The sequence below is a fragment of the Anolis sagrei genome, chromosome 2, assembly GCF_037176765.1.
Source record: "Anolis sagrei isolate rAnoSag1 chromosome 2, rAnoSag1.mat, whole genome shotgun sequence".
NCBI classification, from domain to species: domain Eukaryota; kingdom Metazoa; phylum Chordata; class Lepidosauria; order Squamata; family Dactyloidae; genus Anolis; species Anolis sagrei.
In genome coordinates this window covers 192,107,422-192,123,436 of record NC_090022.1, presented here as the reverse complement: position 1 = coordinate 192,123,436, position 16,015 = coordinate 192,107,422, and the positions used below count along the sequence as shown (strand labels likewise).

At 43.9% G+C, this 16,015-nt stretch overlaps 1 protein-coding gene across 3 annotated transcripts in view; it reads left to right on the top strand.

The window, feature by feature from the left end:
• Positions 1–15,091, top strand: part of CSRNP2 (cysteine and serine rich nuclear protein 2) — a 40,623-nt gene extending 25,532 nt beyond the window's left edge. For 2 of the 3 annotated variants that reach the window (XM_060762810.2, XM_060762811.2), the window contains exons 3-5: positions 364–623; positions 8,119–8,415; positions 9,744–15,091. In XM_060762810.2, the coding sequence (XP_060618793.2) occupies positions 364–623; positions 8,119–8,415; positions 9,744–10,658 (1,472 nt within the window). In that variant the 3' untranslated portion in view covers positions 10,659–15,091. The remainder of the gene's footprint in view (positions 1–363; positions 624–8,118; positions 8,416–9,743) is intronic. The other variant, XR_009630660.2, reaches the window with a different exon arrangement.
• Positions 15,092–16,015: the final 924 nt, after the last annotated feature.

The following is a 16,015-nucleotide window of genomic DNA, read 5'->3' as shown; positions in this document are numbered from 1 at the left end:
TCTCCAAAATGGCAGAACCCCTGTTGAGACTTGTTTGAAAAACATAGACATAGAATGTTGAGCATTTGGCAAGCTGCACTCTTGATTCCTCCAAAACCATGGCCACCTTCACAAATTTGATGCATTTTCAAGTTCTTTACAGTGCTTGAGAATGAAATAGGTATGTCAGCATAGAATACTTATTAAAACATTGCAATAGAGGAAATAATCTATGACTCAAACCGCAATTGTGGCTTTGTAGACCTTTCCGTCCCTAAGGAACAGGGGACAGGAGAAGCAATTATATGGGGGAATATAAACATAGTTCCATTTCCTGTTCAGCTCTTCCACTCAATGTGTATGTTCTTCTTTCTTGCCTCTCAGCAACCTCCATCTTGAAAAGGCAGAAGCAGTTGCGCAGGAAGAATGTGCGCTTTGATCAGGTGACGGTTTACTATTTTGCACGGCGTCAGGGATTTACCAGCGTGCCCAGCCAAGGGGGCAGCTCCTTAGGCATGGCCCAGCGCCACAACTCCATCCGCAGATACACCCTCGGTGAGTTTGCCCAGGAACAAGAAGTGAATCACCGTGAGATCCTTCGAGAGCACTTGAAAGAGGAGAAGCTGCATGCCAAGAAAATGAAGGTATGATTTGGCAAAAACTAGAGCCTAGACGTCTCTAACATTGGCTTTAAAAAGGGTTCTGCATTATTTGGCTAGCTTTCTATGTTTACTTCAGCACATGAAGTACAAAACTATTCTGTTTTGAATAGTTAGCCCCCAGTAGCGTAATGGGTTAAATCCTTGTGCCAGCAGGACTGCTGACTGAAAGGTCAATGGTTTGAATCTGGAGAGAGCGGGTTGAGCTCCCTCTGTCAGCTCCAGCTCCCCATGCGGGGACATGAGAGAAGCCTCCCACCAGGATGGTAAAACACCAAACTTCCGGGTGTTCCCTGGGCAACGTCCTTGCAGGCGGCCAATTCTCTCACACCAGAAGAGAATTGCCAAGAAAAAAATCCTTCTTTTCCACCTTGCAGCCTTAGTGAAAGCATTAGTCAACCTTTCCAAGTTGAGACCTACCTGTGGAAGGTACCACATGAAACCTTGTTTTGGGACTTGGTGTGTCTTCAAGTCATCTTTGACTTGAAGGTGCTTTGTGGGCATGATTTGTTTAGAGGAAGTTTGTCATGACTTTCTTCCAGGACTGAAAGAGTGTGATTTGCTCAGGATCACCCCATGAATTTCAATGGCTAAGTGGACATGTGAACCTTAGTCTCCCAGAATCCTAGTCCATTGCTCAAGCCACGACCTCAACTAGTTGATCCTGTATTTTTTTTCTGGCAGACTGTTCTGTTATGCCCTGAATGAAAATAATGAGAGGCACAGTACCCAGTCTGCATTTCTGGTTCCCTCTGTTTCTGATAGCCTATACTAGGTTTGTGCTCCAGACAAAATCCTGCCTTTGTTTTACTTACTTGGTTTTCCTGAAAATTCATAGCTTTTCATATGTCTCGGGAATACAACTAAATAGAATTGCTAATGTATTGTATTGATGAAATACAATACAATACATTCTTGAGTATCCTCAAGAATACTCCTGTTCTGTGGAACGAATCTACTGCGCCTTGTTGAAGAATCACTTTCCTCTGCTGGTTAAAAAGCAGAAGGATTGTGGTGGTGGCACTTGGAAATTGGAAGGATCTGATAATTGATTCTCACTAATTTTCCTCTTGTGCCCTGGCTCTAGATTTTGTGCAGGCCAGCTGTCAAGCCAGGTCTTAAGAAGGTTCAGGAGTTTGCAGCTGAAGAAGATGCTAGGTCAGTCTCTCTGATAGAAGCCGGCTTCTTGTTCCAGCCACTTGTATATCTTGCCTCCTGGCTGTCTGGTCTGTGTGTCCCATGGGTTGCTTAGCAACTGGGTTCCCCTTACCAGACTGGAGGCTTCTGTCTAAAAACCTAGCATTTCCAATCAGTCTCTTGCTGCCATGGCAACCAGCTTAGCAAAAGAGACAAATACCCATTCTATAGTCTTGTAGCTGATTCCTTCGCCTTGGCCTATTTCTCATGAAAGAGGAGAAGACAAACCTATTTCTGAGACAACTTCATGATATCGTTGGAGAGTTGATAGTGCTTTGCCCTGATCCTTGAATGCAGAAAACCAGTAGATCAGGGAGAAAGGGGTCCAACTAAAATGCTTTATCCTTCATGTTTCTATGGGACGAGATTTATTTGCAGGCAACACCATTGAGTAAAAGACATACAAGGCTGCATCTGTAAGTTCAGAAGGCTTAGCTACCTAGTTATGAGTTTCCCAGATGGCAGAAAGAGTAATAGAAATTAGGGGGCTTTATTTTGAAGATTTAAGTAAGGAAGGGTTGGGGTTTTTTTAGTTGAGCAGCGATGGGCCAGAATGGCCATTGCCATTGACTGAGGTTGATGAGCATTGCAATCCTGCAATATTTAGAGCAGGGCTGGACAACCTGCAGCCTTCCATGTGTTTTGGACTTTGGCTCCCAGAATTCCTGACCATTGGCCAAGCTGGCTAGGGCTTCTGGGAATTGGAGGCCCACACATGATCTAGAGCAATGGTTCTCAACCTGTGGGTCCCCAGGTGTTTTGGCCTGCAACTCTCAGAAATCTCACACAGTTTACCAGCTGTTAGGATTTCTGGGAGTTGAAGGCCAAAACATCTGGGGACCTACGGGTTGAGAAACACTGATCTAGAGGGTCATAAGCTGCCCACCTCTTGTTAAACTTGTTAAGATTCTTAAGCCGGAGAAGTGGAATCATTGCCCAATTTCTTGCCATTTTTCATTACTAGTATAGCTGACTTGCATCCTCCCACATTCTCACTTTTCTCATTTCTCCTAAAAACACATGATTATATCTAACCCAAATCTCCATGTCTTCATCTGGCATTGGCTACCAGTCCTTCAAATGTCTTCCTCAACCAATTTTCAACCAGTGGAGGTCACAGGGCAGCACACGCCACTGCTTTTGCATTGATTTCAATTCCCTTAGGTCAGGCTCTGCTGGCCCATGGGGAAATGGTTTCTTCCACATGGCCATGTAACTTGTATCTCTATTTTCTTCAGAAACCTTCCAAGTGATGCATCTGTTTAATCTCATGGCAATGTAATGGCTTACCTAGGCTTAAAGGCATCCAGTTCTCTTAATGTTTAACAGGGATTCTGAAGAACAAGGGGGAGCATCGATACTGTAAAATTACCACTATCAATTGATACCACATTAACTGCCATGTCTCAATGCCATGGGATCCTGGAAATAGCAGTTTGGTGAGACAGCAGCATTCTGTAGCAGAGAAAGCTCAAGACCTTATAAAACCACAACTCATCCAATTCCACAGCATTGAGCCATGGCAGTTACATTGGTGTCAAATGGCATTAATTCTACAGTGTAGGTGCACCCTCAGTTTTACCAAATTGACACACACACCCCAGCTGTAATAATTGGAGCACATTGGTTCTTGCGCAAGTAATGAAATGGAGAGTGGAGTTGTCATGCAGGTAGTGTTGTGGTGACTTCATTCATGCTTACAGGAAGCTGTGTTGCATCATGTCTCTGAGGAATGGTCCCTTTGTAAAGCTGCGTGATCTGATGAAATAGTTCCCACTTGCTTTGTTTGTGTTCTCAGTTCTCTTTTCCATTGACATTACTGTGAGCTCTGAATATGTCCACCAAGCCCCAGTCTGAGAACACAGGCTTAGCTGAGAAAAAAATTAGCAAAATCTGCATGGCTTCTGAGAGATAAAATAAGAGAGCCGTTGCTTAGTGAGGGACTTGACAATTGAACTATAATGCCTTGTCAAGTTATCCAAACTCATCCATGCATGTGTAATGTAAAATTAATTCAGTTTGACACAACTTCCATGGCTGCTATGGGAGTTGCAGTTTGGTGAGGGGCCAGCACCGTCAGAGAAACCTAAAGGCTGTGTAAAACTACACCTCCATCGATCCCATAGCATTGAGGCATGGCAGTTAAAGCGATGTCAAACTGCACTCTTCTATACTATATGTGCACCCCATAAATGTATCACAATATTTTCTCTAGAGCAACGCTCCTCAAAGTGGTAGTCCTGGAATCATGTGCGGGTCCCTAAGCCAAACTTGCAAGTTTCCAGAAAATTAGGAAACAGATGAAAGCGGTGGTCTCAATAAGGTGTTGGTCCTCACATTGAAGAAAAATAAATAAAATAAAAGCCATTTTCTCATATGATGCTGCACACAACACTTATTTAAAGCACTTCTGCTGCTTCAAAAACTTGCAGGTTTTGAATGGATTTTCTAAACAAGTTTTTAAAATAAAAATGGCAGTGATAATTCCCTCCAACCCTTCAGTGTACTCGACACCCTATAAGTTTAACGTCTGCCCTGAGAAATATGAACACTGTTAACATTTGTCCTCAAAGCGAACATCGATATTCCCGAGGATTCAGAAAAAAACTCATTACATTTTGTAAGTCCTGGCATAATAGCAGTTGTAAATGTGTTTTATTATCTTTGTTTATTGTCCTGAAAGCTGAGTGAACCTGAATATGAATTACTCATGGCCTAAAACTTTTCTGTTCCCTATTTAAATGGAAGATTATAAGATTCTCTTGGAAGGAATGTGTTGTCTTTGCTCACATTAGACTGTAAAGCTCAGAATACAGTGAAGGCACAATTTTAAAAATGAAGGAATTGTGTTCGGCATTCAATATTTGTTTTACATTGTCCCTTATCTCTACCCCACCCCTCAAAAAAAATTGAGGACAAAAATAGAATTTAAAATGTCCTAGTGAAGAAGGAAACCATATAAATCAGGGGTACGAATTTCTGCAATCCTATCATCCCAATTTTGGGGGGAATTGTGAAGTACAGCATTCTCGGGGGCATGATACCCCTTCTGGTGCCAACTGTCCTGTGACACGTTCGTATGGTCATTTGTATGGAGCATCAGGCTTGACTTTCAGTTTTGCTGGGAAAGACTGTGCAGGCTACAGAGGCGCAGTGAGGTGGAACCTGCGTCTAGCATCTAGATCTTCCAGAATCAGCCACCACAAGGCTCAAGGCGGGGCACATAGATTAAAATGCAATATGTAATTTAAAATAATAACTCTAAGATAAAACATTAAAAGTATCCACTTGTCTTCGGCTTTATTCTATGGAGAAAACTTGTAATATATTAGCCTGATCTATAGAGTCGAGGTGTAGAGGCTGCATGTGTGAAAAGTTGGTAAGCATCCAAGCACCTAGGAGCCATTTTTATACCAATATGGTTTGTCTTGCACATCATTGCCTCAGCTGACTGGTGAATCAACACTTCCGGCTTTTAGATGCCAGGGAATCGGAGCCTGGCAACCTTTCGCATGCAAAGCATGTACTTGACTACTAAGCTGTATCCTTCCTCGCACAGGACATGTTTATAATCCTGCATCTCATACAGATAGATCTATATAGTTAGGCAGCTGGAAATTACTGACTTCTTCACCAGGATACATTAGCTGAGAAACTGCATTTTGTTCCTATGTTGGATGTAAAACAATCCTTGAGGGCAGAGATAGTTTTCTGAAGAGTAATTTCAGCTGCCTTTTGGACCCATGTGGCAGTTCAGAGAATACTCTCCATGATTTGGAAAAAGTTGGGTTCCATCTTGTCAAAGCTCTATTGCATTATCCATTATAGTATTTTCTTCAAATGGCTTTCCCCCTGCAAACAACAAACCCAAATCTACTTTGCATAACAAACAGCATGCAATTATTTTGCATAATTCCATTTTGCATCTTGAAAGCATTTGGAATGTGCTGTTTTAAGGACTGGTGAGGGGTAGGATAAGAAAAGAGGAAAGTCCTAAAGATGAGGATTAGATGTGTGATTATGTTTTAGAAAGAGAGTCATTATGGCAAAGGCAAAAGGCACTATAAGGAACGGCTTAGGCAGCCTGGTATGTTTGACTTGGAGAAATGAAGGCTGAGAGAGGACATGAGGGCCATTTTTAAATATTTGAAATGACGTCACATTGAGAAGGGAACAAGCTTGTTTTCTGCTGCTCTGGAGAATAGGACATGGAGCAATTTAGTCCAATGGCAGGAAAAAAATATTTTACCTAAACATTAAAAAGAACTTCCTGATGGCAAGCGCTGTTTGGCAGTGGAATATATTGCAGCCTGGAGTGTAGTGGAGGTTTTTAAGCAGAGGCTGGATGACCCTCTGCCAGAACTGCTTTGATTATGTATTTCCTGCATGGTACAGGGTTGGACTGGATGGCCCTTAGGGTCTCTTCCAACCCTATGATTCTGGATGACCCTCTGTTGGGATGACCTTGTTTATGTGTTTCCTGCATGGCACAGGATTGGACTGGATGGCCCTTGGGGTCTTTTCCAACCCTATGATTCTGGATGACCCTCTGTCAGGATTGCTTTGTTTATGTGTTCCCTGCATGGCACAGGGTTGGACTGGATGGCCCTTGGGGTCTCTTCTGACCCTATGATTCAGGATGACCCTCTGTCAGGACTGCTTTGTTTATGTGTTTCCTGTATGGCACAGGGTTGGACTGGATGGCCCTTGGGGTCTCTTCCAACCCTATGATTCTATGATTAATTGTTGGAACTACAGCCAAGGTTTCACCAGGTACTACCTGTATTTCCTGACACCCCCGCCTTAGGCTTTAAGATTCTCCAAATTTGTCTTCATGCAACACAGTCGTGGATATGAAGCATACAAGCTGGGTAGATGCGGGGAATGTCGTGGATGTGGCGTACCTGGATTTCAGTAAGGCCTTTGACAAGGTCCCTCATGACCTTCTGGCAAACAAACTAGTCCAATGTGGGCTAGGCAAAACTACGGTGAGGTGGATCTGTAATTGGTTAAATGGACGAACCCAGAGGGTGCTCACCAGTGCTTCCTCTTCATCTTGGAAAGAAGTGATGAGCGGACTGCCATCAGCAGGGTTCCATCCTGGGCCCGGTCCTGTTCAACATCTTTATTAATGACTTAGATGAAGGGTTAGAAGGCAGGATCATCAAGTTTGCAGACGACACCAAATTGGCAGCGATAGCCAATACTCCAGAAGACTGGAGCAGAATTCAAAACAATCTTGACAGATTAGAGAGATGGGCCAAAACTAACAAAATGAAGTTCAGCAGGGACAAATACAAGATACTCTGCTAAGGCAGAAAAAAATGAAATGCAAAGATACAGAATGGGGGACAATGCCTGGCTCAAGGGCAGTACTTGTGAAAAAGATCTTGGGGTCCTTGTGGACAACAAGTTAAAGATGAGCCAACAATGTGATGCGGTGGCAAAAAAAGCCAATGGGATTTTGGCCTGCATCAATAGGAGTATAGGTTCTAGGTCCAGGGGAGTCATCCTACCCCTCTGTTCTGCCTTGGTTAGACCACACTGGGAATATTGTGTCCAATTCTGGGCACCACAATTGAAGAGAGATATTGACAAGCTGGAAAGTGTCCAGAGGAGGGCAACTAAAATGATCAATGGTCTGGAGAGCAAGCCCTATGAGAAGCTGCTTAAAGAGCTGGACATGTTTAGCCTGAAGAAGAGAAGGCTGAGAGGAGACATGATAGCCATGTATAAATATGTGAGAGGAAGTCATAGGAAGGAGGAAGCAAGCTTGTTTTCTGCTGCCCTGGAGACTAGGACGCGGAACAATGGCTTCAAACTACAAGAAAGGAGATTCCACTTGAACATTAGGAAGAACTTCCTGACTTTGAGAGCCGTTCAGCAGTGGAACTCTCTGCCCTGGAGTGTGGTGGAAGCTCCTTCTTTGGAAGCTTTTAAACAGAGGTTGGATAGCCATCTGTCGGGGGTGCTTTGAATGCAATATTCCTGCTTCTTGGCAGGGGGTTGGACTGGATGGCCCACGAGGTCTCTTCTAACTCAGTGATTCTAAGAATAAATGTATGTACTGCTTGAGAATCTCCCAAGTTCTTTCTGTGTTTGTGTGTAAAAGATGGGGAGTGCCCTCAGTGTTGCCAGGGTATGCCTATCTGCTGCTATATATTGCAACATAAGAGAATCATTTTTCTTTTTCTTGAAAGCTGAAGACAATTTGAGCTTACAAAACTGATGTATTTGCTGACAGACTTGTGTGTCTTCTCTCTCTCCTACCCTCACCCTAAAGCTGACAAAGAATGGCACTGTGGAGTCAGAGGAGGCTGACGGCTTGACCCTTGAGGATGTCTCCGATGATGACATTGATGTAGAAAATGTGGAGGTGGATGACTACTTCTTCTTGCAGCCGCTGCCTACCAAGCGGCGCCGTGCCCTACTTCGGGCCTCTGGTGTTCATCGCATTGATGCAGAGGAGAAGCAAGAGCTCCGTGCCATCCGCCTCTCCCGAGAAGAATGTGGCTGCGACTGTCGGCTGTACTGTGATCCCGAGGCCTGTGCTTGTAGCCAGGCTGGAATTAAATGCCAGGTCAGTGGGGAAACCGCTAGGCTTTGGCCTGAAATATACTGTGTTGTCCATGTCTTGTCTGTCTCTTTTGGTACTGAAGGTGAGGAGGTTATTTTGCTGTCTCTTGCCTGTGCGTTAGGCTTGAGTTATTAATTCTCTGTTGGAATCCTGGCCTCCTAACTTAATATACTGAAATATGTTTTGGCCTGGCATGGGGTGTTGCTGTGGCCATAGTTCAGCACCATTTAGGGGAAAGTCCCTACTTCTTCAGAGGCTCCTTGAAAAGGAAAGTTGGTAGTTGGATTTGCTTGGAAGCAGGGTGAAACAGTTCATTATAATAAGGGTGTAAAGGAACTTTGTGCGCATTGAGACATTCAGATTATTGTTGCAGGACTGTCCCTAGTAGGGTGTGTGATGTCTTTGTAACAGGATCTGCTGTCCTTCTGCTTCCCTCTATTGGCCACCATCTGAAATGAGCAAAAAATATTTTCCCAATGTAATATGTAACATTCTGTGACATCTGGGCAGTTTCAAACTCATTTGCTTATGAGTTTTAATATATATTATTCTGCTTTTGCTATGCATGATGAAAAGTCAAAGAACCGTTCAGGCTCCAGTAACAGTTTTGGCAACATAAAATTTCAATTCATTTCTCTTCCTGAACTCCTAACAACATCTACATCCAGTTCCAGAAAGTTTAACATTACTTATACTCTTACACACTTTCCTCAGGTGCATGATGGCTAGAAATTTGCTTTAGTTTTATATTGTTACTTCAGTAAGCGTGAGATTCTAAGGGTGCTGAATTTATTCATGCAGTTCCTCAGTACCAGATTTCTCACTTGCACTTTCTAAACTGTTCTTGCCCATGTACCTTCTAATGCTACCTGAAGGAGTGCACAGCACATCCTCATTGACATACTTAATTTTTTAAATTTCTCTTTCCTGTCCTTTAGCATAAGTGTGCCACCCTAGTGGAACTCCCAGATATTTTTTTCTCCCCTTTGTAGAAGGCTTCTGTTGCAACAGTATTTGTTTCCCTGGTGCTAGAAGCACAGTATTTGGTGAAACAGGCCTCGGCACTTGATAAATGATATATGGAATTAGGAAGATCAGCCAGGTAACAACTCCAGGGAATTGTTTCAATGAAGGAATGATCAGCAAGGAATTTGAGGCTTACAAGAGGGTTTGATGGGGTTCATGGGCTTCCTGTAGGCCAGACAGCCTTTTGCATGCATGACTTTGGTGTCTTCCCTCTCACACAATGGTATGATTCTTTCACTTTCCACTGACGTTCCCCATGTTCTTGCCTTAGCACCGTTTCACTGTCCCTCGCTTCCCCCACCCAGGTGGACCGAATGTCCTTCCCATGTGGCTGTTCCAGAGATGGCTGTGGTAACATGGCAGGCCGCATTGAATTCAATCCCATCCGGGTGCGGACTCACTACCTACACACCATTATGAAACTAGAGCTGGAGAACAAACGGCAGGGGAGCCGGGCCCAAACTCTAGAGGAGGAGAGCCCTCATAGCTCTAGCAGTGACTGGCTAGGCACCCAGTCCCCAGACACGCAGGATTTCCAGGAGTTCATGGCAGAGAATGAGACGGCAGTCATGCACCTTCAGACTGCGGAGGAATTGGAGCGGCTGAAGGCGGAGGAAGACTCTAGTAGTGGCTCCAGCATGGAGAGCTTGGGCGTGTGCATTTTGGAGGAACCCCTGACAGTACCGGAGGGAATATGCCCTAGCTTGGCCACTCCCATCCTCATCCAAGCCCAGCTGCCTCCCGGATCCTCTGTGTTGTGCTTCACGGACGGCTCCGACCAGGCCAGCTCAACTGCGGGCGACCAGCCCTACTTGAACAATGGGCCCGTTGTGTACTATCAGGTCGACCAAAGGTCGGTGTTGGGAGTGAAGGGAGAGAGCAACACTGATGAGTCTGAGGTGCCCTCTCGATACACTGATGAGAAGGACCTGAGTGTCTATTCTGTTCCTGTGACCTCACTGGTGCCTTGTGGCAGAGCTGCAGCTCCCAGCAGGGCAGAAACAGGGAAGCCTGCTCCTCTGCCTCCGGAGCCTCTTCCGTGTGACAGCTGCCCCGCTGCAATTCCTCCGCCAAGCCTGATGCTCCATACAAACGACCATACGAACGTGTCACAGGACAGTTGGCAGCCCCAGAGTGTTGGGGAATCCCCAGAGAGAGCCTGTGAGCTAAGTTCCTCTCCTGAGGAACCCTCTCTGGAACCACCTGCTCTGGCCGTGTGACACATCCCAACCCATCGCAGCTCTTATGTATTGATGATGTCTATTTATTGATGGCAGTTTTGTCTAAAGGCCACAGCCACTTGGAGTTATTTAATATGGGGCAGGTGGGAGGGTGGGGAGAGAAAGGGAGAGGACCACTTTGTACAGAATCAGTACAGAACAAACAAAAACATGCGCTTATGGCTGTTCCAAGGCAAGGGGGTCCCTCCTGCAGATCTGGAGGCTCCTGGGTACTGAGGCAGCTGGACCATGGACAACCGGGCTGCCTGGGAGAGGCACCTGACCTGCATCCAGTAAGGACCAAATGTGAGTGTGGCTCGTGGATGCTATAGCATCAAGCTGCCTGCGCTGGCACAGGGTTTGATGGGTGGGGTGGGGAGCAGAAGAGGACTGTTGCTATTAGATGACATCAAAGCTCTGTTATGTCCTGTGGAATCTCTTCCTGTGTTTCTCTCTCCATCCAGTAGCTCATCCCTGGCAAAGCTGCTGCCATCTGTACCATTCCGTCACCTTCAGTGTTGCATCTTCTCAGTAACTGTGACCTTGCCCGCTTGAACTACTCTGACCAGTTCAATATAGCTGAGGCTATCAATTATCTGTTTATGTGACCTTGGCTGCCCTTCTTTTGCTGGAAGATCCATATATATATATTTTTAAAATTCAATATAAATTGACTTTGATCACGACTGGTTACATCTACAGTTTGGCATGCAGCTGTCGTATAGAACCATTTTCATCTTGGAGCCTCCTGCCCTTATCAGTAGCCTCATCCAAACAGGCTGAACCCCTCTCCAGTCTTATGTGTCCTGAATGGGCCTTGGTGAGATAATCATTTTAAATGTGTGGGGGTTTTTTTTCATTTTTAAAAAATGTGCTGAATGTTTACTGGGACATCTTATGTCCCATAACCCTTAGCTGACACACCATATTTCTGAACTAGGTCTGTTGCCTCTATGATGTTAATCTCTCTTCTGGGGCCTGGTTCCACAAACACTGACTGAAACAGGGTGGAGTGATCTTCCCAGGGGAGGTGCAACTCTTGATTTAAAAAAAACTGAAGTTTCGAATAGACTGGTTATTAGGCAACATGCTTATTCATCTACCTTGTGGTTTTATGAGTTGTGTTTTCCTTCTCATTGACTATTGCAAAAGGTTTCTTTTTAGATGCACAAATGATCTGGAAATGACTTTTAGAACTTTCTGTTTCAGGGGCATGTTTGCACCCTAGTGCTCTAGATGAATTTGAAAGACAAAAAGAGAATATGCAATGAAGCTTTAGTCTGTCAAGTTGCAAGTGCAAAAGGACTGGCAAATGTGCAATAGGATGGTAGTGAAAAACACTCCCAAGTTGTATGCATTTGCTGTGACCTCCATTCCAAAGAGGTGTACAATGAATTACTCCAATTAGCCCAAGAATACAAAGGAAAAGTATGGGACGTTCTCAGAACTGCCATTTAGTCCCTTTATCTAATCCCCCCTCCCCCATTATAAGAAAAGCACCTTTATCTTCCAACCTCATGGACATTCTCTTTCATAGTAAATCTTAGATTAATATTGCCATCCTCTCATTACATAGTCTGGCCTGGCTTCAGTTGGACAGTCACAGAGACTTCTGTGTGATGGATCTCAAAGTGGACCTGAGTAAGTAGGCAGAGCAAGGCACTGGCCTATTGTTTATTTCAAACTTATCTAGACCACAAACCCGTTTGTCACTACTATACTTCACAAGCAAGCATGAAGTCTAACTACTTTAGGTGAGGAGTATTTTTCATTATCACTTACCTTTAGGTGAGGGTTAACACATGCATAATGCTATTTTATGCTGTGTGTTTTCTCTCCAGAAGACCGTTTCTTCCTGAATAGGAAGTTGATTCTGTGAATTTGAATTTTCTAGGATACGGTAAGGGATCTTGTATCCTTGAGCTGTGTCATTCCTCCTTTGGTCTTACCTTGTATAGTCTTTGGAATGGCTGTACACATCAATGAACCATTCATTTGATGGTTTCTCAGCTTTCACTGTCTTCCCATTCTAAAAGTTTGGAATGTTTCTCCTGAGGCTTAGTTACTGGCAATAATAGCTTTAAGCTACTCATGCTGGTACTTTTGGTTCCTCTACCAGAGGAAGCCAAAGAACCTCTCTAAAACTGAATTTGCCCCTCAGAACCCAAGAGGTTCTAAGACTGGCTCTTGTGAGTGCTTCGCAGCATTCGATCCAAATTGCAGGGAGATAAGATAGACAAGAATGACATTTACATTCAAAATCCTTAAGAGAGAATGTGTACAAAGGTGCACCGGCAACTTTGGTAAAGTGAGCTGGAGAAATTGCCCTGGAAATGGCAGTTAAGAGTAGAAACACCTTTATGGATGTTTTGCAACCCACGGAGGGCTCAGTTCTATGCTGATGAATTTCCAAATTGTTTTTAATAATAAAAAGGTATATGTTGCCTGCATTCCCATTTGATAATTGTTTTATTCCCAGTGTATGATATACCCTCTTTTTGTTTCACTAAGTACTTTGCTCTCTCACCACCACCTGCTCCTCCTGCTGCAGTAAACAGCTTAGAAAATAGTACTAGTATGTGAAGGCAGGTATTGCCTTTGCGCAGTAATTTTAAAACTGGAATAGGACCTTAGACATCTGAGAACTGCTTTGAAATGTCTATCGTAGTCTCATTTTTTGCCTTGCAGAAATAAAGGTCCCCGATACAGATGCTATTACTGTCCTCACCCTAGCCTTTGCTGCTGACAGTTCTGCTGCTAAGGTTGGGTTTTTAAAAAAGACTTCTCTTCTTTTAGGCTAGTTTGGGCTGAAGAAGGCCTTTGATAACATTCGTTAGAATCCTTCCCAATTACAATATTGTTTACAAAATACAAAGGTGCTATCAAAAGGTGGTTTTATTCCCAAAGGCAGAAGAGCATATATATCTCAAGAGCATACATGTCAGTGTGTTGAGTTCAGAAGCAAGAGAAGGGGGAATGTGCTGCCTTTTGACTGAAACTGGACCTAAAGGCAAAAGAGCAAATTGCTTTCTTTGAAAATATTAAGGGCACTGTGGGAATTACTATGTATATCCAGTCTCCGTAGCTGCCTGTCTCTCTGTACACACTTGACAACTCAAGGGCCTCTGCTGCTTCCTCTACCAGCAGTTTCCTGTCCCTGGTGGAGCATTTTGCAGAATAACAATACACCTGCCTTTTTGCTCAGCATGCCTCTGTGGTTCTAGCTGACCACTGCAACACTGAACCTGAAGCCATGGGCAACCGAGGTATGGATGTTCCCTGAAAGGAATGACCAAGTCCTGGTCTCCAGCTACTTTATTTATGTTGCCTTTAATTCCATACAATGTGGATGAGGTTTCTTTTTTCCTTTTGGTGGGAGGGCAGAGAGGAAGAGTATTGGCTATGATCAGCTTTAACATGAAGAGATGTAAACGATAGTCTCCTTTTTCAGATCTGACTGCTTAACAACCTCCTTCTGTTGAGTGCTTTAGCTGCTGGTCCTTCCTTTGGCCATGCCCCAATGCTGAGGGGGGTCTGCTGGAATACATTTGCTGCAACTGGAGGCATCTTCATACTTAAATGCGAGAATTCCTGTGTGAAACTGTGGAAGGAATTCTCATGGCTAACATTCCAGGAGGCACAAGATGACAAGAATGGGATGATGAAGGCCCATAGATAACATTTGCATTCTCACCCAGTGGACAACAGGCAGGAATCCAATGGCATCTGAACTGCTATGCTGGCCCTATGCCATAATAATCTCCACGAGCCAACTATGCCTCACCACTGCTCTTTTGTGCCTGTGACTTTGGGAAATAAAAGTGTTTTGCCTTTGATGAAAACACTAAGTCAATGGGTGTTTGCAGGTATGATGGGCTATTTTTTCAAAAATTCTCTCAAGCAGTATGAAAGACAAGCTTGGGAGTGTGAGTGAAATAACAGAACTTGAACTATACATCCTGTTTTAGGAAGCAAAGACCTTGATTTTCCAGCCTTTTGTTTAAAGAATGTTCTTTAAGGTAATGAAGTATGTGTTCCTCCTCTAACCTGGCCTTTCAAACAAGCTAGTCTGGATATATTAGCATAATAAAAACATCCATTCTCTTCACCTCTCTTCCCTCCATCTTGGTGCTACTGAACTGTTTACATAGAAGCAGTCCTTTTACTGCCTGTTTGGAAGGGACACCTTAAGCAAGCCCTGGTTTGATACACGTGGTACAGGCCCTGCCCTCTACATCAGTAACTTGTGACTCCGATAACTTTATAACGTACTCTGCTCTCCTGCATTACACAATATACAGGTGGCATTTTCAATGTGAATCCAAAGCTTGTCAGGTCCTCTACATTTTGTTTTGCCTTTTATGTTTTTTCATTGTGATAATGCTGTATTTAAAGAGGATATTTAAGTGTAAAAATAAATGCCTGAACTTGCACCAAGTAGCTTCTGTTCTTTGGTAAGTGTGGCGTGGTTCAGCTTCAGCAATATTCTGTCATTTATGGCACAGTACACAAAATAGCCTCTATCCTCTTCTACTTTTAGTAAGCGGTGAGAGCGTGGTATTAGTTCATGTGGTCCCTTCCCATGCATTGCTGTTTAGTAATTTAATACAGTGATGCATTATGTTTAATCACACTATACCAACCAGGCCTTGTAAGCACAATTTCAAATTCGGACATTATAGCTCAGGCATCCTCCAGCTGTTTTGGCCTCCAACTCAGAATTCCAACCATTGAACAAGCTGACTAGGGCTTCTGGAAGTTGGAGTCTAAAGCAGCTGGAGGGTCACAGTTTGAAGGTGCATGTTATAGCTAATGTACACACAGCGTTATTGCTTGACTGAAGCAGATTATGAAGAGGTGAGGAATTAATGTTCTTCCAGCCCAAACATGATAAATCTGGAAATTTCCATCTGCACTAGCCCACTGTGAATTACCAGTTGCTTTCTAAGCCAATGTCTGCAAATTGTAGCAAGTAAACTCAATTCTGAGAGTCCGAATGGTGTAATGGTTTGACCACTACACTAGAACTCTACAAAAGATGATTTGTGGAAACAATGCCTTGGAACGTAAGAAGATCCAGCCAGTCCATACTCCAGGAAATTATGCCCAACTGCCCACTGGAAGGAAGCATATTGCAAGCAAAGATGAACTACTTTGGCCACACCATGAGAAGACAGGAAATCTTGGAGAAGACAATAATGCTGGGGAAAATGAAAGGAAAAAGGAAGAGGGGTCGACCAAGGGCAAGATGGATGGATGGCATCCTTGAAGTGACCTTGAAGGAGCTGGGGGTGGCGAGGACTGACAAAGAGCTCTGGCGCAGGCTGGTCCATAAGGTCAGAGAGAGTCAGAAATGA